This window comes from Condylura cristata, unplaced genomic scaffold, assembly GCF_000260355.1.
Source record: "Condylura cristata isolate star-nosed mole 26May11 unplaced genomic scaffold, ConCri1.0 scaffold00029, whole genome shotgun sequence".
NCBI classification, from domain to species: Eukaryota; Metazoa; Chordata; class Mammalia; order Eulipotyphla; family Talpidae; genus Condylura; species Condylura cristata.
Window position 1 is genome coordinate 11,948,455 of NW_004567130.1, and position 22,262 is coordinate 11,970,716.

The 22,262-nt window shown below is 53.6% G+C and overlaps 1 protein-coding gene across 1 annotated transcript in view; it reads right to left on the minus strand.

The window, feature by feature from the left end:
- Nucleotides 1–22,262, minus strand: part of WSCD2 (WSC domain containing 2) — a 113,401-nt gene that overhangs the window by 39,545 nt on the left and 51,594 nt on the right. The window contains exons 2-4 of the mRNA XM_004690968.2: nt 15,038–15,931; nt 5,034–5,148; nt 71–255 (exon numbers count right to left, since the gene is read on the minus strand). Of these exons, the coding sequence (XP_004691025.1) occupies nt 71–255; nt 5,034–5,148; nt 15,038–15,416 (679 nt within the window). The 5' untranslated portion in view covers nt 15,417–15,931. The remainder of the gene's footprint in view (nt 1–70; nt 256–5,033; nt 5,149–15,037; nt 15,932–22,262) is intronic.

The following is a 22,262-nucleotide window of genomic DNA, read 5'->3' on the forward strand; positions in this document are numbered from 1 at the left end:
GAAGGAGAGGGCAGCAGGGGTGGCGGGCGTGGAGGAGGAGCCCGAGGGGCCGGCTGGCAGACTCACGTACACCTGCGGGCCGCCTCCTGGGCCAGCTGCAGCCGGTAGACCGAGAGGCGGTTGGCGCCTCCGCACAGGCCGCCGCGCTCGCCCTTGCACTCCATGTCACACTCCGCCTCGCTCACGTTGGCCGCCTGGATCTTGTGGCCGCAGTAGCACTCCGCGCCGAACTCCAGCCCCGCGTACAGGTAACCCCTGGGGGAAGCTGCCGTCAAGCCAGGACCGCCGCCAGCCACGGCGGTGTCCCAGGGACCGGGAGACCGGGGCTCCGGCCCGCCGCCCACCTCCTGCACCCCCGCCTGTCGCCGCCCGTGTAGCTGCCCACAGAGACGCACCACGTGCATGTTCACACCAAGCTGGCACACACCCACTTGGCACGCTGGTCGCACGCGCACACACCCTCAGCTCCTGCGCCCCCACCCTCTTTCCCTGCTCTGTTTGCAGCTGGAGACAGGGAATCTCCAGAGGCCCGCCCTTCATTCTGGAAACATCTCCCAGGAATGGCGTCACCAGGTCCTCGGGAGCTGGAAGCAGACTTGGAAGGTGGCAAAACTGAGGTCACATGCCAGCGGGTTAAATCAGCTTTCCCCTAAAATGAAACATCCAGGTAGCATACGGTTTTCGACTTCTTCCCCATGGCCATGGAATCCTCGACTTCTTCCCCATGGCCATGGAATCCTTTCCTAAAAGGGACTCGTGGTGGGTGCCATTCTGGAAACCTGTGAACAGGGTGTTGCTGGCTCTGGCATCAGCGGTGGGGGGAAGGGGCGGAGACGGGGCACAGGACACGCCTGCTCAGTCCTGTAGCCCGCGGACCCTGGTGGCATCTCCGGAACTCCGAGACCTGGTTCTAGAACACCGACCCCCCCAGGCCAAACACGGGACCTCACAGCTGGTGTCTTTGTCCTGGACACCCCGGGGCCCCTGGAGAGACAGCCCCCCCACCCCGCCCTGGGACTCACAGCTCCAGCACCCTGCTCGCCCCTGCTGGCATGTGACCAAGTGCGGCCAGAGCAGCTGGAAGTAAACGGGCATCTTGGGGACCGGATCCCCCAGAAGTGCTGGCCTGTGTCATCCTCCCCCTCCGCCTTCTGTGTCAGTTTCCATCTCTCTCAAACTGATTCTCAGGGCGCCCTTGGGGCCCCTCTGCTATAACTGGGTCCCGCGAGGGAAGGAGGGCTTCCCAAGAGAAGGCCCAGAGGATGTTATCAACCCCAAAGGAAGAGGAGGACCGTTACTCAGGGGCAATGAGGAAGAAGGGTGAGGAGGAAGAGACGGGGGCGTGGGGAGACCCAACCACAGGGAGTTCCACAGGGGAGCCCCACGGTGGGGAAGTGAGGTGATGTCGGAACATGTTCACAAGGGCCTTCCTGATTCCTGGGGGTAAAGTTCAGGCTTTCACCTATATGGTCTGAGTTTGAGCCCGGCCAGGGAGCTGACCCACAGGGCGCAGCAGACCTCTCCCGTCTCCCCCGCTGCTCCCCATCAGCAGAGTACTTCAGTGGGTCTACCTGTTGTGGTCCCCGCTCTGTCTCTGGTGAGTCCTCTCATGCCCCCACCCCCCACCTCTGGCCTGTACTCTAGTTCTTTCATACTAAAACAAACAAACAAATGGAAAACTATAACTAAAAAAATGTGTTCAGGGCCCTCTCTGGTGGTGCAGCAGGTTAAAGCACAGCACTAAGAAGCTACAGCCACTTAAGCATCAATTTAATCCCTGCCCCGGAGGTGATCCACATGGCGTGGCAGACCTCTCCTGACGTGCCCGCTGCTCCCCTCGGCAGTGTCCTTCATCAGTCTGCCTGTTCTACTCCCCACTCTGTCTCTGGTAAATCCTCTCATTGCCCCTGCACCTCTGGCCTGTACCCCAGTTCTGGATGCATAAATAAATAAGAGGTCAACCTTAATTTGCTTCTCCATGAATATGGGGTCACTTCTACTGAATAGAGGGCAGTGGGAGAGCCAGTATGTGCCGAGGTTTTGTTTTAGCATCCTCCTCGGACCCCTCTCTCCAGGAGAAACCAGAGGCCCTTTTGTGAGGGCACTCAGGCAGCTTCGTGGAGAGGCCCAGGTGGAGAGGGCCTGAGCCCCCTGCCAACAGTCGTGTGGGTGCCAGCCCAGGAAGAGGGTTCTCCAGCTCCAGTCAAGCCCTCGGAATGCTGCAGTCCCAGCTGATACCCTGAATGCAGCTTGGGGAGAGACACCGAGGCAGGATCACCTGGCTCATGCCACCCCCAAATCCCTAACTTCTGACCCTCAGAAACTGTGAGATCATGGATGTGTTGTTTTAAGATGCTTAATGATGGGACAGTGGTTACCCAGCATGCATAACATGCCTCAGGGGAATGGAGGAGCCCAGCCTGTGGCCTGGGGTCCTGCTAGCTCTTGCCAGTAGGACTGTTCAGAAATTAAAATAGATCACACCTCTCCTCTGCCCCCTGGGTGGCTTCCACAGCTCGCAGATGGCTTGACCTACAAACCCGCATAGCAGCAGTTCTTTAAACTGGATTCCTGCTAGAATTACCTATGGGACGTTCTTTATATGCCAAGTCTGGATCCCATGCCCTGCGGGTCTGACTTAATTGGCCTGGGTGGCAAGCATTTAAGCAGTTTCTGGGTGATTCTAACGTGCCTCTGGGTGTAAAATTCAGAACTAACCTAGGTCCCAAACAACTACACAAGATGCAAATTCTTGGGATCCCCCAAATGTGCTGAATCAAAGCATGGCAGTGCACCCCAGCAAGCACATTGCAAATGATTGCCAGGCCATGCTGATGTGCCCTCCAGGGGGAGGACCCCTACCCTGGCTCCTGGCCACATCCAACCACCCCACTTCACTCTCGCCTCCCCCGTTCCTCCCTTGAGAAACTGCTACAGTCGTGAGCTTTCTGATGCTGAAACAGGCAAGCTTGCTCCTGCTTCAATCTTTGTCCTGCTGTTTCCCTGCCCGGAACACTAACTCTTCTTTTCACGTGGCTGGTTCCTTCTTGCCTTGCAGCTCTGAGCTCCAAGAGAACTTCCCAGAGACGCGCCCACCTACGTCGCCCTCCTACCAGGCTCTCTCCCGCTTCCCTGTTCTTTTTTCTTCAAGCACTTAGGCTTTTGAAAGATCTGGCTTGTTTCTCTTACAGACTGCCTGTCTCCCACTCTCGGATATAATCTCCAGGAGGGCTGTGACGCTGTGGGGGTCCTGTGTTTTGAGATGGTGCCTGGCATTGATGGGTGTCTCATAAATAGCTGTTAATGAATGGAGCCCCTGGCCTGATGAACTCTCTACCACCCACCCACTGCCTCCAAGACCATGCCAGATGCTTTCATTGATATTCAAGACCCTGTGCAGTGGATTTCAGCCAGCTCTGTAGCTTGCCCCTTCTAACAGCTCCCCTTGGGCCCTCCATGCACCCCCATACTGCCTCCTGGGGAGGCTGGGTATTAGGATGTATCAGGACCTCTCTCTGAGTGTGCTATTTTCTTCCTGCCTTATTCTAACTATCCGGAAAACTCCTACTCGTCCTTCGAAACCTGACTCAAGATTTCACCTTTATTATCATCCTGGGCCCTCTGTGCGGCGTCTTCCATCCCTCAACCTTCAGAAACCCCTTCCCATATACCTCAGCATGCAGCACCCTCAGCCTGGAAGCCTCCGAGTTTGGTATCTCCACACCCCCGTTTCCTCCTGTGTGGAATGTGGACCCTAACAAGCCAGGGATCTCGTAGGGGTCAAGAGCTGATATTTGCCATGCTGAGAACAGCGCCTGGCAGGAAACAACTGCCTGTGAGTATAAGCTACTGCCAGGCTGTGGCCCAAGCCTTTTTCTCCCAACTGCTTGAGGACCCCTGAGGGCAGGCCCAGGAGCTGAGCTGAGCTACCTGACTTTATCTGGCTCATCCTCTGAAGCTCACGCTGAATGCCACCTCCACTGAAAAATCTGTCCTGACATCCCCAGGTAGACTGGGGGACTTTGGCATGTCCACAGTCTCCGAGTTCTCCTACCTCCTCATCTCTCAAGACTGCCATCTCCTAGCTACTTGCTTGAGCTCTGAGCTCCACGAGGCAGGGACTCTGGAATCCACCTGTCTCCCCACAGGCCAGCAAATAAATGAACAAGTCAACAGCAGGACACGCAGGGAACCTCTCAAGTTGGAGAGCGTCCTGGCTCCGGACTTCCCAGGTGGACTCCTGGGGCAGCTGAGCATAAAGGGGACAATTTCCCAGTTGGGGACAGAGGTAAAGAGTCCCCTGGTCATCTGTTTGCCCATTTCCAGCCTAGCAACACAGCTGAGGTCCTTCGGTGCTTCGGGGCTCCAGGGCCGGCCAGCGAGTCTGAAGGGGAGAATCTTAGTGCCTCTTCACATGGTCATGGGGCCCAGAGGCAGGGGGAGAAGGTTGCTCACCCCACAGTGCCCTCAGAGAGCAGTGCTGGTTCCCAGGCCTGGGCTGTTGTGCGTCTTGTCCCTGCTTGCCAGTCTTTTGGGGTCTCACCCACTCTTAGAAAGCCAGTTCTAACCTAGAACGTGGACTTTTTTCCTTAGCCTGGCAGACACCATCCTCACGGGGGCTTCCCCCTGGGAGAGGCACAGGGGATTCTCTGCTGGGAAACATATGCTCTCAGGCTCACACCCAACTGTGCATGTCACACACACACAAGCACAATTCCAGACCCCTGCAGAGAGACCCCTGCCCACACGGCCCCTACCACTTTAAGACAATTATGTGTGGTATCAAGTTCACCTGCACGCTGCAAACACCTAGACGCAGTCTCGTCCAGCAGCACAATCAGGCTCCCGGCCCATTTCCAAACAAACCCAGTCGTTTACACGCACATACACACACGCGCACACGTGTTTCCTTGCACTGCCCTTTCCTGCGCCCAGGTTTCCGCCACACCCTCTGTGGAGCAGGAGAGGACAGCCCAGGCAGGAACCTGAGGAGGAAGGGAGTCACGAAGGCAGCTTGGGACGCCGGGCCCTACCGTTCGGCACAGTTGTCCTGGCAACGGAAGATGGTCATCTTTTTGTAGTCGAAAAAGGACACGCCTCGCAGGGCCCGGCTCTGGGTGTCATCCAGGTAGCAGCCGATGTACTTGGCTTCAGGGAGAGGAGAAAAGTCAGAGTTGGCTGGGTGCAAAGCTGGAAGGGTTATAAGGAGTAACATCTGTTAAGGGCCTTGTTGACCTTTTGGTACCAACTCCCCCTGCTAGTCAGAAGCACAGAGAGAGGAGAAACCTTTGGAGGGCGGCCTGGCTCGGGACTTCACTGGTAGATGCCTGCCCTGCTCAGCTGAGTATAAGGGGACAGTTTCCTGGGCAGGGACAGAGGCAAGAGTCCCTTGGCCACCCGCTTGCCCATTTCCAGCCTAGCAGCGCAGCTGAGGTCCCTCCAGGGCCGGCCAGCCTTGGGCACTGGCAGAACCTGACCCGTGAGGGCAGTGGGGTCCAATGGGTATTGCTGTGGACCTGGAGGCCAGCAGAGGAGGGCACCCTTCAGCGACCATGGTTCTGGTCAAGCCCCTGGGCTCTCCAGGGAACAGCCAGCACCCAGGGACCCGAGGAGTGTCACTCCCTGATCCAGGCAGCTTGGAGTGCTCTACCAGAGGACACAGCGTTCTCAGCTGCAAGCTTTCTTAAGATATTTACTACCAGAGAGTCTCGCATATATTACTCCACAAAGTTCAGGTGCCTGATATAAGGAACAGGCCCTTTACAGTGCCGAGCAAGCACTTTACAGTTTGCACTTGCCGTGAGCCAAGTGAGTGGTTCCAGCCAGGCAAAGGAAAAATCCAGATCAAGGAAAACAGCCATCCCATTACAAAGCACACACTTAGTTTTCTTAAAGTAGCAAATGTGTTTGTGCTTCATGGTTAAAAAGTAACTCTCCCACGAATTGAGTGCATATGTCCAGTTTAGAAAGTATTTTCAGTTTATTTAGTCTGTTCTTACAATTATTGTTATTATTTGGATATGATCGCTGACAAGTGCTTTACCCATATGATCTCACCGAATCCTTACCATGACCCTATGAAGGAACCACTCGTATTCACATCCTAGACAGAAGAGGAAACTGAGGCCCAGAGAGGTTAAGCCACTTGCCCAAGGACACACAGCTCGTATGTGTGAAGCCAGGAGGGCCCCAGGCAAAGAGGCTCGAGCCCGGGCTCTGAAACGCTTGCTCCTTCTCCAGCCAGGGATGTTTGCGGAGCCCTGTGTGACGTGGGAAACACTGGTTTCTCCCACTCTTTCTTGGGTGGTTAGAGATGGAGAAAGGTGAAGAGGCAGCCAACTGGTGCGAGAATGAAGATTCATATTCAGGTCCGTGGGACCCCGACCTAGAGCCCTTCCTCTCCACCTGGGAGGGAGTGGGGATGGGAGGGGGTGGAGGCAGCCCTGGGAGCTAGAAGCCCCCAGAGAATGACTGAGGAAAGGCTGCCCACTCTGCCCACCCCCCAGGCTGCTGTCTGCCTCACTACGGTTTTTCTCCCTCCCGCCCGGAGGAGGACAGCGCCACAGAAGACGCAGCTCTCCAGAGCAGCCCAGCCTCTCCGCTGCCCTGCTGAGAGTGGGACGCTCAGCCCACTGGAGATGCGCCTCAACCCTGGCCACCTTGCATTTCTCTCATCAGACAGAGGCGATCTGGCCGACGAAGAACAGTCCACCTTTAAAAGAAACATCGCCTCCCTGGAGCAGCACATCAGCGAGTGACAGCCCGGCCTTGTCACTGTGTTTGTTCAACAACTGTCGCAGATGGAGCCACGACCCTGTGGCCTGGAGCGAGAGGCTGCCACACCTGAGCTGGGACAGAGCACCCAAGGCCGTGCGCTGGTCTGGCTCCTCAGTCTCCAGGGGACAGTGTCCAGGAGGCCCCTAGGGTGGCAGGAAGACAAAGAGGGGGAGGGAGGGAGGAGGGATGACACTGGGCGGGAAGGAGACGGGAGGGGGCAGGTAACATGAGGTCCTGTCATCATATCAACATGGAGAAGGGGGGGGGAGCGACAACAGCTCTGGCCCTCTCCGGCGTGAGGTGCGCCCACTGTGGTCGTGTATCACTGTCACAACTGACCCATTTTATAGACAAGGAAGCCGACCCCGCGGTATTACCATCTGCCTTAGCAGCAGCTCCTGGAATGGGCATATGTGTCTGCCTCGACCCATTACCTCTCACGGCCTTGCTTTGTCGCTTCTTTCTAAGTGCAAGCGGAAGCTATGTCACCGCATAGATGCCTGCCACTTGAAAGGCAAGCCTGGGTCTGTCCCCAACCATCTCCCCGGGGGGGAGGTTTTGCTTCCTTCTGGCCATGAGGATTCAGGGTCCTGAAGAGCTGCCGAGAGATCTGATGGCTTTGCTGGGCTGGCAGATGGGCCCGGGGAGTCTCCCCTTCGGCTGAGGGAGGCGCATGTGTTAGACAAGATCCGGACCATCGAATTAGTGGAGCGAGAGTGTGTGTGCACCGAGGAGTGAAGGGGTCACTCCAGTGGCATGGTTTGCACCTTTAAAGCACACGCTCTTCTTATTTTCCTACTTACACATCTCACCCAGCCTGTCCTTGGGAGACGCTGACCTTGCCAAGGTCAATCATACTGTTCTTCTCGCTGGCAAGCAATCGATGACACATTGGGGAGGCCATGACCCATTCTTTGGATTCTGACAGATGAAAGCTGAGAAAATGAACTCTGTCTTCCTTGGGTTCTGACCCTGACATTCTGGGAGCACAGAGCTACCAACGGCCATAATCCCTGGCACCAAAGCAAATGTGTATGGGAGAACCAAACTAAGGAAGAGGCAAGCAGAGGAGAGTGAGAGAAGGACACGAATCACTCGTTTACAACCCCAGCCCCTTCTGGAGTTTGGTACATGGTGCATTTTCTTAGTTAGCTTCAGCTCTCACGTGTTACCCATGGAGCACAGATGAATATTCTAGAACTCAAACTAAGTCACTTGACTCCACCCTACTGTGAGGGTCAAGCCCAATACTCCCCCAGACCTGAAGTCCCCAGAGCTGCCCGTCCCCACATACCACAGTCAGACTCAGCTCAGGAGGAGACGTCTCAGGGAGGATGGGACATGGAGGGTCCTTGGGGAGTCGAGCTGGGACTTGGCCTCAGCAGCCCAAAAGCCCGGGCTTTTCAGTGCTATGCCCGCCTTCCCTCACCTGAGCGCCAGGCCAGACGTCTGGCTGAGACAGCCCCACACAACAGGTGCTCCAAGACTTGCTGCATGAAAGGTGACCCTCTGCGCTTTTATCTGCCCACAGGGGGTAGAAAATGACACACAGCCTTTCCTTAATGCTCAGCCTTTTCTTAATGTGGGTCAGGATGTGGATATTAAGTCAGTCTCTTCCCTGTGCTGGACAAGGGCTGGTGGCTCCCTAGTAACCACCGCCCCCCCCCCCCATCTTGCACAGCAGACTGCGACCTACACAACCAAGCCCTTGCCCTTAGAGTTCCATCCCCGGTGAGCAGTGAGCTCCCTGGCATGGTTACAGCCAGCCCGCTGGACAACCATTCACAAAGGCCCAGCTTCAAGTCTAAGGACGCACCTGCAGCGGTGACAGAATCAGGGGGAGGCCAGGTATGTAAAACAGGAACAGAATCACAGGCCCCTGGAAGGTGGAGTCATAGCTGCGTTCACACAGTCTATCAGCTCATCTCCGCAGTCATCCAAATATGCTGAACTGGCAAAGTCACCCCAGCCTGGTGATTTATCTCACACACATAAAACAGCCAGGGGTGAGGCCAGGAGGGTGCAGGCATCTGGAAAAGAGACCTCTGGGTGGTGTTTTTTTCTTTCCCTTTTCCTTTTGTTGCCATTAATCTTCCTCTTCCAAAATTTTCGCACTCTTCAATAAGGGTAATTTGTTAAAAGCATAGCCAAACATGTATTACTTTGTGTTCCTCGCCTTTACTGTCTCTGAGTGCGCTCCCAGGCAGGAGGCATTACAGTGCACTACAGAGCGAGCAATTCTGGAGCCAGCCAGACCTGGCTTTGAATCCTGACACTGCAGTAGCTTTGCAGCATGGCTCAAGTGCTGGATAGACATGTCTTGCTCCCACCTGAGGGTGGGAATCAAACGCAGCAGTGCGATGGACTGAAATATGCACCCCGCCCCATAAAAGCTATGATGAGTTCTAAGTGCAAGGCTTCAGCAGGTGACCTGATTTGGAAACAGGGTTATTGCAGGTGTCATTTAGGTTATGGGGTCACAGTGGAGTCGAGTGGCCCTGACCCAGAATCACCAATGTCCTTGTAAGATGGCTTTAGGAAGACTTGGAGACCCACGTGGACCACAGGGTGCAAATGGAGACAGAGCTCCACAAGCCCAGGAATGCTGAGGGCTACTGGCGACCTTGAAGTCTGGAGAAGGGCATGGATTGCAGCCTCCTTGGAGCCCTTGAAAGCCATGTCCCTGCCAACATCTGGAGTGTGTATTTCTGGGCTCCAGCCCTGCATAAGAGCACATTTCTGTTGTGCCTCACATTTCTGTTGAAGCCTCAGCCAGGGTGCTGTTGAGGATGACTGTAAGCGAGGTTCATCTGCGCTGAGGCCAGCATAGGGCCTGACGTAGAGAAGGACCAAGAATCTGCCTCTCCAGCACCTCAGAATGTCCTTCCAGGTGGACTCTCGGAATCTGGTTTTGTCGTGCAGGGAATGGAATTTCCTGCTCCTATCTGGGTGTCCCTTGTGTGGAAGGGATGCCTCTCTCACCATGGTCAAGATCTTTAAATCCTATATACTCACCCCAACTCTCTCCTCCTCCAGGAAGGCAACCATGATACACTCCATAACCGAACAGAAGCCCTTCTTGGGGCCCAGAGTCCTGTGACTCACCCACCAAACACAACAACTTTCCAAGTGCTGTCCATGACTTTTTCAAATTAGAAATTCTTCAGGGTCAACATCAAAGAATTTCTGATGCAACGAGAAAGCGTGATGGTGGGGAAACAGCAGGGCACAATGGCTGTCTCGCACGGACATGGAGACACACTGGAGGGGGACAGGAGGTGCCGCCCCGCAGCGCTGTCCGGGGCAGCTGTGAGCATCCACAGGGTGCCCTGGCTGTTCTCACTTTCCACCGAGAGTATGCGTCACTTTGCAAATCAGAAAGAAATTCATTTTTGAAGATATGCATTTATGTTTATCTGCCTGCCTCTTCTGCTCTCCCCCAACGTGTTGTGACTATGCCCAGAAGGGAAACGGAGCTTGAAACCATCCTGCGTCTCTACCTCCCGGAATGTCCTTCCAGGTGGACTCTCGGAATCAGCACATCATTCAGCTAGGAGAGGGGATAAACAATATTTGAACCGAAGCAATCGGAAAGTGCACAGGACTGGGCACACAGGTGCACACTTCATGTGGCTGAATGCATGTATGAATGGCCACAGTTGGAAATTCTACACTTTAATTCTTAGCTCTGTGGTTAAGAATTAGGGTTTGAGGGCCTCTCTGGTGGAGCAAAGTGTTAAATATCAGCACTATGCAGCTCTCAGCAGCCTCTGTAACAGGGAGCTGACCCACACGGCACAGCAGACCTCTCCTGTCTCACCTACTGCTCCCCTCAGCAGTGTATTTCAGTACATCTGCCTGTTCTGCTCCCCACTCTGTCTCTGGTGAGTCTTCTCACCCACCTCCCACACCTCTGGTCTACACCCCAGCTCTTTTCCTTTAAAGAGAGAGAGAATTAGGGTTTTGGCCTCAGAATTGGCCGGAGTCTGCTCTGCCTTAGCAGCTGTCTGATGCTGGATAAGTCACTACACCTCTCTGAGTCTCTGTTTCTTTGTCTATGGAGGGGGGCTGGGCACTTTCTCCCTGATGTGATGCTGGTGGAAACTACGGGCAGACACTGCAGCTTGATCTGAGGAGGTGGGAAGTAGGTACCCCTGTGGCCTCCCAAAACGCCTGCTCCTGCCCTCTGGCATGCCCAGGCCACCCTGCCTGTAATCTGGAAGAGACAGAAACAGCATGGGCTGTGAAACCAAACTTGGTCAGCTCCTGGCTCTGCCCCCAGTGGATTGTCACATTCCGCAAATCACTTCCCCTTTTTTGCACCTGTTTTTGCTGGTAAAATTATGGTATTAGTAATAATGGTGACCATGTATTAAGTGCTTTTTTTTTTTATTAGTGTGGTGGCACATTTATAGAAAGGGACATTAATGGTATTAAGTGCTTTTACTGTGTCCCAGGTACTGTGCTGAGCACCGTGTGCTGAGAAGTAAGGTGAGGTAGTGGTTAAGATTCAGTGCACACTCCGACTGCTTGGTTCCCAATATTGTTTATCCCCTCTGCTAGCTGGATGATGTGTTGTAATCATTGCAACGTGCTTAGAGCAGTAGCTGGCACTCCCAGAATTTATCTTATGTAATCAGTAGGCATCGAATGTTATAGGACTTTTTATCCCAAGAGGAACTGAGGCTCAGAGAGGTGAAGTGACTCCCCAGGGTTGCACAGCCAAGTTGCAGGACCTGGATTTGAACCCTGATTTGGCTGCTCAAGAGGAGGGCTCTCACCAGCTATGTGAGGCAAAGGCCCCAGCAGGTGGTGGACACAGTGTAGATGCTGATGCCACCCAGAATGCCAGCGCAGCTCCATCCCGCCCGGGAGCAGTGCCTTCCTCCTCCCCTAGCCCGGGAGGGCCTCTGACTCCTTTGCAGTTTAAGTCCCGCGTCACCACGTCACTGCATCAAGCAGAGCTCTTGCCAGCTCCAGAGAAAAACCAAATGTGTTTAGCATCAGGTCAGAGAAGCGTCTCATTTTTATTAGCGTTAATCTAATATGTTTTCCTTCCTCGCTGAACTCTGAATAAGTTAATCAAGGACAGGCAGGATTTGTGTTTTCTTAATAATGCCGCCTGATTCCTCAGGCTGCCTGTTGAGAGCTCTGGCTCAGAGCATCTTTTTTATCTTCTATTTCCTTCTTTCTGTATATTTTATGACATACAGAAGATTTCCAGGGCCAGGGGGTCAGTGTGGCACAGAATCTGTAAGCCGTGCAATTAAACGGACCTTGCTTTAACCTCGGTTTCTCCACTTGCCACCTGGGGTAAGTGACTTCTGTTTGGGTTTTAATTTTTTCCATCTTGACAAAGGATGGCAACTGTCTCTAATTTTGTGAGTTATTGTGATAATTAAATAAAGCAATGGAACACTTATCGTCTAAGCCCATAAAGATAATTCAATAGATATCAGCTATTACTACAATTGCTATTAATAACAGCAACTATTAAATGACCTATAATTATAAGTAGGAGATGTGATAGCATTTGACATGTATTGTTCCATTCAAATAAGACAAATAGCCAATTGTCAGTGGCTGGCATGAAGCAGGTGCCCAAGGAAAAGGAATAAACACTAGCAGTGGTAGACTGAGGATGAATAAATGAAAGTTCATTCCTAGAGCAAATGTCATTGTGTCAAGTGTGCTGTGAGATCACACTCTACAAGGGAACCTTGACAAGCATGGCCACACAGTTCACTCAGGGGCCAGGCAGGTAGGATCAAGGAGGAGCATTTTACCAAGTCTGGAGGGAGGTCAGGGCCGATTTCCTGGAAATGAGCTAAGCAGAGATCTGGAGGAAAACTAGAGATGGCCTCACTGTCCTTCTTGCTCTTCATTGAACACGCCAACCCTGATCCATACTTCAGCTCTTCCCTTAGGCAGCCCTTCCATCTAGAATGCTGTTGTTCCAGATCTTTGCATGGCTCCCTTCCTGCTGGGCCCTTCCCCCCTTTCTGGTTACCTGTCAAGCCTCACCTTCCCATGGAGTCCTTATCGGACTATTCTAACTAACGTGGCCTTTGGATCTGACCACTTGAACTTTTGCCATCTGTGACACAGGATGGCAACTATCTCTACTTTTGTGAGTTATTGTGATAATTAAATAAAGCAATGGAACACTTACCATCTAAGCCCATGATAATTCAATGGATAGCAGCTATTACTACAGTTGTTATCAATAACAGCAACTATTAAACGACCTGATACCTAATAAATGACCTAATAAAACACCTCAGAGGCAGAGGTGTGTTATTGAGCTGTCCATCCAGATTGGAGACATTCAACAAGACGGCACTGAACGCCATCTTTGTGGTCGGTGCTGTCCCTGGTGCTGATAGGACACAGGCCAACAGGAGAAGCCATAGGCCACCTTCATGGAGCAGAAACTGTAGAGCAAAGGCAGACAGTACACAAGCCACAGACACATCATCGACATGCTCGCTGGTGGTGATAAGAGCTGTGTCAAAAATGAAACTTGCAAACGTGATTGTGACCAGAGTCAAAAGCCACTTTAGTTAGAATAGTCCAGTAAGGACTCTATGGGAAGGTGAGGCTTGACAGGTAACCAGAAAGGGGGGAAGGGCCCAGCAGGAAGGGAGCCATGCAAAGATCTGGAGCTACAGCATTCTAGATGGCAGGCTGCCTAAGGAAAGAGCTGAAGTTTGGGTCGGGGTTGGCATGTTCAATGAATAGTGAGCAGGACAGCGAGGCAGTGAGTAGCCAATGAGGTGGGGAGAGAGTGGGTTACAAGATGAGGTTGGAGAGGTGAGCCACGGTGGAGACCCTGGAATCTATCCTACACACCATTAGGAGTGTATCTCAAGGTGCAGGCTTGTGACAAAAGTTGCACCTCACACCTCACCTGTGACTCCAGAGGGCCCTTTCCTGCATAGATCTGTGAGAATTTCCTGATCCCTCTAAGAACCTACATGTCCCAGCCATTGTTCTAGGTGTTTCCATACCCACTGTCTCATTGAACTCTCAAGAGAAGCCTACAAGGCACAAGTGATTGTTCCCATTTCACAGAGCTTGAGAAAGTGAAGCCACTTCCCTGGGACTCACAACTGGTTGAGATGCAGTTGAGAAATCCAAGTACCTTTTCTCTTCTTCCATCTGCTGCCTTCTCCTTTTCCTCCCTAGGGACACTGGGCTTTTGAAGGGGTAATCCAAGGAAATTCCGGAGGGTCGGGAGGTGGGTCTCTGGGATGGTTTCTGAGCCAAAACAGGTGTTGTGTGCTCCAGGATAGGGTCCTGGGGCTTTCCACAAATCACAGCAGAGGAGTGACCTGTGGCCAGGAATGCTGAGACCCAGGAGGTTTCCCCCTTCCCTGGTCAGTGGTGGGTCTTCCCAAACCATCTGCCTGATTCCTGAAACACCCATTGGTTTTACTCTCACAAACTGCAAGATTCGCAGGGTCCCCCGCAGTTTGGTCAGACGGCAGATGTCAAGAGACTGGAGGCAGCAAGGAGCCAAGCTTTCAGGTCAGACAGATGTGATTCCCACCCCAGCGCGCACCAGCTCTGTGGCCCTGGGCCAGCGTCTGCACTTCTTTAAGCCTCACATGTTACCTCCACGCATGTTACCTGGACACAGGATCTGCTCTGGTTCACAAAGACCAGTGAACATCCAATGAGATAGTGCACTCATGAAGAAAAGCTCTTTTTGATTATAAAAGGCAAGGAAAAAAAAAAAGGCAACAGAACATGCCCAAGGCAATGATGCCCCCCAGGCACCATCACCAAAGGATCCAGCTGGGCACGGAGAGGACTGAGGTGGAGCTGACGCTCTGTCACACATTGTGTAACCTCGGGGGCTTGGTGCCACAGTCACCTCATCTTTAAAGAGGGAATCGCAGCACTTAACCACAACGAGTATGGGAATGATTCGATGCCTGTAGAGCCCTTAACAGATGTTGGCTATTTTTATTTTCACATGTATTTGCGGGGGTTGGAAAAGATTGCAGGGAGGGTCTGACTTTCAACTCTTGATAGAGGTGGGGTTCAAACCCAAGCCTGACTGCTCACAAGCTGTGTGACCTTGGGCAAGCTGCTAAACCTCTCTGAGTTTTCATTTTCTCCTGGCAAATGGAAGCGTAGTGAAGCCCACTGTGCCTGGCCCCTGCACACTGCGCGCCCGCAGCTTGATGCTATTACCCTCCTCCTGCACCCCTTCCCGAGACTCCACCACCTTCCAGAAGGCAAACACCCTTACCTCGCCCCTCCTCCTTCTCCCTGACGACTCTCCCCTTGAGGGCTCGGCTCCAGGCTCCACCGTAGTCTCCCAGCTTGGCCCTCTCGTTCCCATCCTTGCCCTTGAACCAGGGTCCATACCGGCGGGCGGTGCTGGCGGCTTCACCCGGGTCCCGGAAACCTCTTCCCAGATGCAGGTCACCCAAGAAGGGCAGCTCGGCGCCCTCAGCCGGGGCCCCGGCAGCGGGATCCACCCGGTTCTGCGAAACGGCCGGCTGACCCACAAAGCCAGAGTGAAGGAAGACGAGGCTCCCGGCTGTCAGGTAGAGTACCAGGAAGGTGAAGAAACGCACGGGTCTCCGGCGGAAGTACCGCTGGAATTTGAACCAGAGCTTGGCCATAGCAGGATCATTCCGGACTGACACACAGGGGCTCGCTGGGGCGGTCAGGGATGAGATGTGGGGGGGACTTTATTTCCAAAGCTTCCCTTAGGAATGGAACCCCAGGCAGACTCCCTCTGTGAAGGTGATGACCATGTCCAGGAGAGGAAGGTAAGCCTGGCACAAGGCTGAGGCGAAGAGCAAGGGCCAAGGGTTCACCGGCCCTCCCAAGGTCAAGGCGAGCTTCTTTGGGCTGGGAGGTGGTTTTGAGGCTTGAGATACCCGAGAGATGGTCCCATTCCCCTACATCTTGTTTGATGCCTCAGAGAGTTCCCACAGAACCTGGAAAACAGTGATCGGAGGCGTCCAGCAACCTCCTTCCCTCTCGCTCTTCTCAGCTCCTGGGCCCATCCAGCTGCACAATTTCCACTTCTAATCTCTTCCACAGCTGGAAACCAACCTCCGCGTGTCCACCCAGTAGAAACAGAGGCTGCAGGGTTTCCATCCGGTCAAGCATTAGGCCCCGGGGCCGTTACCTGCAAAACAGCAGACATGGGCATGAGAAGCCTCCTCAGAGACCAGGGCTCAAAGGGTTCTTGAACTTTCCTAAGGGAGGGATGCAGAACCTGGACCGGGGAAGGAAGCCAACAGCCAGCGCAACCAGTGGCACTGGAGAGAAGCTACTCCGAGGCTTCTAGAACACTCCTTTGCCGTTTTCTTTAAACCAAACCGGGGATCAGGCTATTTAAATTCTATTGGGTTTTCACTTGGGGACAAGCTTCCCATATACACTATATATTTGTCAAATACACACGACATCATGGTACCAAAAATACTTGTTAGGTTCTTGCTGAACTGCCTGCTGGATCTGGCTGATACTTAACCAGATCAAATGTGTTCTTCCCCCATCTCCGACCCCAATAAATACTCCAGGTGCAACTGTCACGTAGCAGGGACTATCCCAGGAGATGAAAATAAAGCTGTGAACCAAAGAGAGCATCTCTTCCCTCACAGGGCTCCCAACCTAGCAGGAGAGATCAAATCCACACCCCTCTCCCCTATCTGAGGAGAAAAAAGGGTTGGGGGGGGGGAGCCGGACCCCTTCGTCACATACTCTTTCCTCAGTCTTGACCGTCTATGGCATGCCCAGATTTGTGCCAAGCCCTTTATCCATCTTTGCTCATTTATACTGCCCAGTCTTCTTGAAGGAGGTCACTATTTTCCCAATTCACAGATGAGGAAATTAGACTCACACAATTGTAGATGGTGGAGTTGAGATTTGAGTCCTGGATGTTTCGATTGCCCTGGATGTTTCAATTCAGAGACAACCCCCGAAGCTGCAGCCCATCTCCACAGCGTCCTGGGGACCAGCGGGACTCACCTCCTCAGAGCATGACCCGAGAGCATCTGACTCAGAATCATGGAGTGCCTGGTTAAGTATCAAGATTCCTGACCTCTCCAAGCAGAATGTCTGATTGTAGGGGGAAATCAAAGGTAGAAGGTGTCCTCAGATGATAGTAATGAGCACGCAGGATTGAGAACCACTGCCCTTTGAGCAACATTTGAGATCATCAATCAAGAAGAAACCCAAATGTAAACTAGAAAATAGTGTGAGGCAGTTGCTATTTCACATTACCACCAGCAGGGGGGCCCATGACAATCTTGGTCAATGCGTGGGATTCAAATTGCTGGCCAACGGGCGACGTCCCTCCAAACCCAGACAATAGCATGAGAGTTCAACTTGGGGTCCTCGGGTCCCCCATACGTCATCCCATTCATTAAAAACCTAAACATTTTGCACCTACTATGTGCTATAGTTATTGTTCTAGGCACTTGGAATAGAGGAGTAAACAGTCAAGAAGCCATAATCTTGTGAGGTGGAGTTATCCGTTCATCCACTACTCCGTCATCAATCCATCATTCTTTACCCTATCCATCAGTCCCCTTACTCATCCATCCATTAAATCACCATCTACCCACCCATGCATCAAACCTTCTTTAATCCATCCATCAATCCACTACACATATGCCATTTATCTATTCACTCATCCATCTCTCCCTTCACTGAATTGCAATAACCCGTTCATCCAACTCTCTACCTAACCATTCATCCACCCATTCCTCTGTTCGCTTAACAACATGTGTTGTGTGTAAGGGCTGCAGAGTTAAGTACTTCAGAGTCCCTCCTTTCAGAGGGTTCAGTCCACTGAGGGAGACTGCAGCTTAACCATCACTGTAGGGCCTCCCTGGTGGCACAAGGAGTTAAGTCTCAGCATTGTGAAGCTGTCCACAGCCACTGCAGCACAAGTTCAATCCCCTGCCAGGGAGTGACCCACATGGCACAGCAGACCTCTCCTGTCTCACCCTCTGCTCCCCTCAGCAGTGTATTTCAGCGGATCCGCCTCTTCTGCTCCCCACTCTCTCTGGTGAATCCTCTCACACACTCTGGCCTATATGCCAGCTCTTGTATGCATAAATAAATAAATCTTATAAAATAAATAAGTAAATATGCCTACACGAAACCACTGAATTAGAATGATAAGAATCTGTATGAAAAATGTAAAAAAGCAATTAATATGAATAACTAATGTTTAATGAACTTATCACGTGTCAGATACTGCTCCAAGCATACACACGCTCTGATTCAGTTCTTAAAACTATTCAATGAGGGAGAGCTATGTTTTACGAAGAGATGAATGAGGCTCAGAGATGTGAAGTAACTTGTCCAGGGTCACACAGCAGCTCAGCAGGGCTGGACTGTGAACTGAAGACACCTGGCCTCACAGTTTGTGTTTCTCACCACACAGCTGTCCTTCGGGAATCTGATGAAACTACAGCCATGTGCCCAGAAAAGACGCTGTGCACAGAAGCCCCCAGATTTTGGCTTTAGTCTCTGGGGGTTTATGACCCCAGAGTGAGAAACCCTGGGATGTGGGAGCTCAGGGAAGTGAGGGTCTGAACCCACATTGGGGATGGGGAGGTGAACCCTAGGAGACGGGGAGGTGAACCTTAGGAGCCCTTCCTCTGGGAGGGGTCTTTGTGCTGCTCAGTTTTCTGGGTGAAGGGACACCCCAGGAAGAGGAAGAACCCTCACGAGGAACAAGTCCCTGTGCAGGCAGCGCGTGGCAAGGACGCGTGGTGAGGATCCAGCCCATGTGGAGCCTTGAGCACCAGGCTCAGGAGTCTGGACTGTGTCCCCCAAAAGTATTTGGGGACCCACTCAGTGTTCACGGCCACACTGACACTCCTGTAAGCTTGAAAAACTCTGGGCATGGGCTGTGCACCCCGGGAATCCATAGAATTCTCTGTAGATCACACACATGCCAGATGTTTCTGCAGCTGGGTGAGCATGAGAAAAGACCAGCAACCGTCATGGGATGCCCAGGGGCAGCAGCCCTTCCAGAGGTGTGCAGGCGAGACCGCACAGCCAGTGCCCCAAAAACCAGCCCCATGACGGGCAAGCCCTGCTTCTCAACAAGGAGGCCCCCTACCTATAAACTGGGCATATGTGTGGCACCCCAAAAGATATACTGCGGAGGTTTGCAGGAAAAGCATCTGGCACATAGTCGGTCTTGAGAAACCTGCCCTGCTGGCACATGGACCGTCCACATGGACCTCCAGGCACCTTTGCTGCCTGGACACGGCGGAGATCTCAGCACTACGCTCCCTGTGGCTTCTTGTCTCTCTGAGGATATTTCTAGGTCTGGTCCTTTTTTGTTGTTCCCTTCTCGTTCTTTTATATTTCAACACATCTTTTCTCTAAGTGGGTGCCAAATGGGTTTTAAGAGGATAATGAGCTCATTAAAAACTGGCAGGAAACAGAAAGATATGGAGGCTTTGGTGGTGTGGGGAGTAAAGGGGGGCCCCTGGGAAGACACTGAGGGGTGGGGGGGGGCTCCTTCTGACTCGAGCCTTCTACACCATCCTGCCGTGCTTGGGGGGCAGCGTCAGGGGCTCACCTTGGGGGGACACCTGGTTTCTGAGCCCCACACTAGCCCCAGCATCTGTGGGCAAGATGTGTCCAAGAAACACGGGGGAGGTGAGTGGAAAGGGTGCAGGGGACTGCCTCCCCCTGCGGTTAAGCCGACACCCCGGTTCTGCGCCATCTGCCACAGCACCCCGCTACGCCTCGGAGAGCGTCACTTAGAGGCCTGCATTTCGCTGCTGTGGGTGACCCTGCAGTTCAGGGGCCACCTCCCCAAGGGAACCCCAAAGACATGTACGTCCCTCATGTCCATCCATCATTCTTCCTTCCTCCCCCGGCCCCCCAGACAGATATTCTACCCCCAAGGGAACGGAGAAGTAAAACCACCCACCACGGGGGAGCACCTACTGTCTCCCAGGCACGGGGCTTAAAAGTTTTGCAAATACATTTTCACAAAGTCCTCCCTCCTGGCAACCTGGAGGGCAGAGGTGATGTTTCTAGGGTCCCTCCTCTGTCCCCCCGCCCCAGTCCACAGATGGTGTGTGGACAGCCCTGGCCAGGTGGGGATATGGTCCTTCAGGCCTCGCTCCATGAGTAGCTGCGCGCTGGAAACCACATGCACCGACAGCCTCCCCTCTTGCTGCTTAAGGGGAGGACTGGAGTGGGTACCCGTGGAGGCTGGCTCTCAAGCTTAGCCCCGCTTCCTTCACGTGAGGCTCCTCTCGAGCCTCAGTTTCCCCTGCTGTTGACCAGCTGCGCCTTCCTCAGCCTCCTGGAGAGCAGGCCTTTGTGTAGGGGGACAGGGTAAGCAGCAGCACTTGGTTACTGCTGTTCATGTTTCCAGCTGGAGCCTCAGGGTGTCTAAGCACAGCCTATTTTTAGCACCAGATGAACCTCTGGGGAACAGCTGCCAAGAACGGGGTGGGGGGGGCAGCTGGCCCAGGGAGGAGAAGACAGACAATGGTGGACACTTAACCCTCCCGCCTGCCTCCCCTGGGCCCGGCGGGCTTCCCGCTGGATTCCCTGGGGTGGGTGGGTCTGGCTGGAGCCCCTGAAGACCAGGGACCCGCTGACCCCCCCCCCCCCGAGCATCCCAGCTGGCCCAGAAGGAGCTGCCGAGAAGCCAGGGTTTGTAGGTTCCCTTCTCCACGGTTCTGGTTAGGAGGCCCGTCTGCTCATTTCCAAGAAACCGGGAACCCAGATCAGAGGTCTTGGCCTAATGATAAAAGACCCGAGATCATCAGCTTTACTGGGCCTGTGCTTGTGCCAGGCGCCTTATCTCTGTGGTGCCTCGACCCCTACCAGAACCTTCTGTGCGGTTATCACCATCTTTTGCACTTGAGTCTCCTATCTCTAGAGCAGGGAAATAACAACACTTTCCGCCTCGGTGTTCACACGTGAGCTCGTAAAATAACCTGTAGAACATTCTTTGGGTTTGCTTGCCTGGTGCCCTTTTTCCTGGTGTAAAGACCCCCTGACCCTTCTCAGCTCATATAGCTGGGGGGAATGGAATCCCCAACCCAGATGCTGCACACACTGACACCTGTCTTGGGTTCGTGGGACCAGGACTCAACGGTGTAGGTGGCATATACACTCCTGGGAGTGAAGCTGCTGGCCGCTATCCTGTGAGCCCCGGAACCCCACCCACCGTGGCCCCCCTGAGAAATGCCGCTTGTTTTCTACCCTGGCTGTAGTGACAGCCCCCTCCAGGAAGGACCAAGCTTTCCCTCCTGTTGTTCCCGAATCCACACCCACACCTGATGTCAGCATCTTCATCTGTGGTGTGTGCCCCGCCCTCAGCCCCATCAAGGAATCGGAGAGCCAGTGTAGAAAGGCCCCCCAAAAGTCCCAGGCTGCGCTTACACAGGCACCCCTCCCCCAGCCTCTAGCCCTGCCTCACTGGTTTCTGCTCCCCCTTTCTCTTCCCCACTCAGGTGAGGACAGGATTCTGGTGCTCTTCACCCTCTAAACAAACTACTTAGCGGGGACCTCGATTCAGAGACCACGGCTTGCTCAACCTTTGCTTTATCATTAAACATGTTAAGTATTTCCAGCTCCCTACCCTTTATGAATACTGCTAGGACAGACCCCTCCTTATTCAGTCTCCCAGAAGGCAACCAACGGCTGCTCAAGCCCAACGAAACACAGGGTGATTATGCCCCTTTACAGAGCAGGACGCTGAGGCTGGAGGGCTGAGGGACGCCGGAGCCCGCGGCTGGCAGGGAGCAGAGCGAGACTCCCAGCGCACAACTGCCCGTCCCAGCGCGTGCGTGATGCAGGGCTGCACCCCAGAAGCCGTCCAGGCAGCCAGGCCCTCTCTCTTACCCACTCTGTTGGTTTGCAGGCAGAATAAGGGGTACCCCGGGAACCCCAAAACTGCCAGCTCTAAATGGGTTCTGCCGTCCACACATCAAGACAACATATTCTTGGTGTGTAAGCCCTTCAATAGAACGACACACAACTCGTGTGCAATAAAGAGAAGAGAAAGAATAGAGTTATAAATAGTTTCCAACTGAACATGTGGGTGAACGCCCAGCTAAACAGGGTTGGACCAAGCGGGGCCGCTGAGCACCATAAATCTGCCCCGGTCTAAGGCCCCTGCCAGTGGGACCCACAGGGAGGGCAGAGGCCAGGCAGGTCAGGAAGGAAAGGAGCAGAATCAAACCCAAGGCGGACAGGCCGCCACTGCCAGCCTCCCCGCGGTCTCACACCCGCGTCTCTGCCTCTGTCGAGTGTCTCCTTCCCTGTCCCCTGAGGCCCTGGTGTGGGCCCAAGCCTGAGGGAGCAAGCGCACCCCTCCCCCTTCTCTCTGCTCCCCGTTCCTCCTCCAGGTCCTCTCCCAGTCTTTCTAAATCTGCTCCCTGCTGCTAACAACCTCTTGGGTGGGGCAGGGACTCTTAAACTTCCCCTTGCTATGGGGGTTTCAGGGTTGCGGGCTGAAC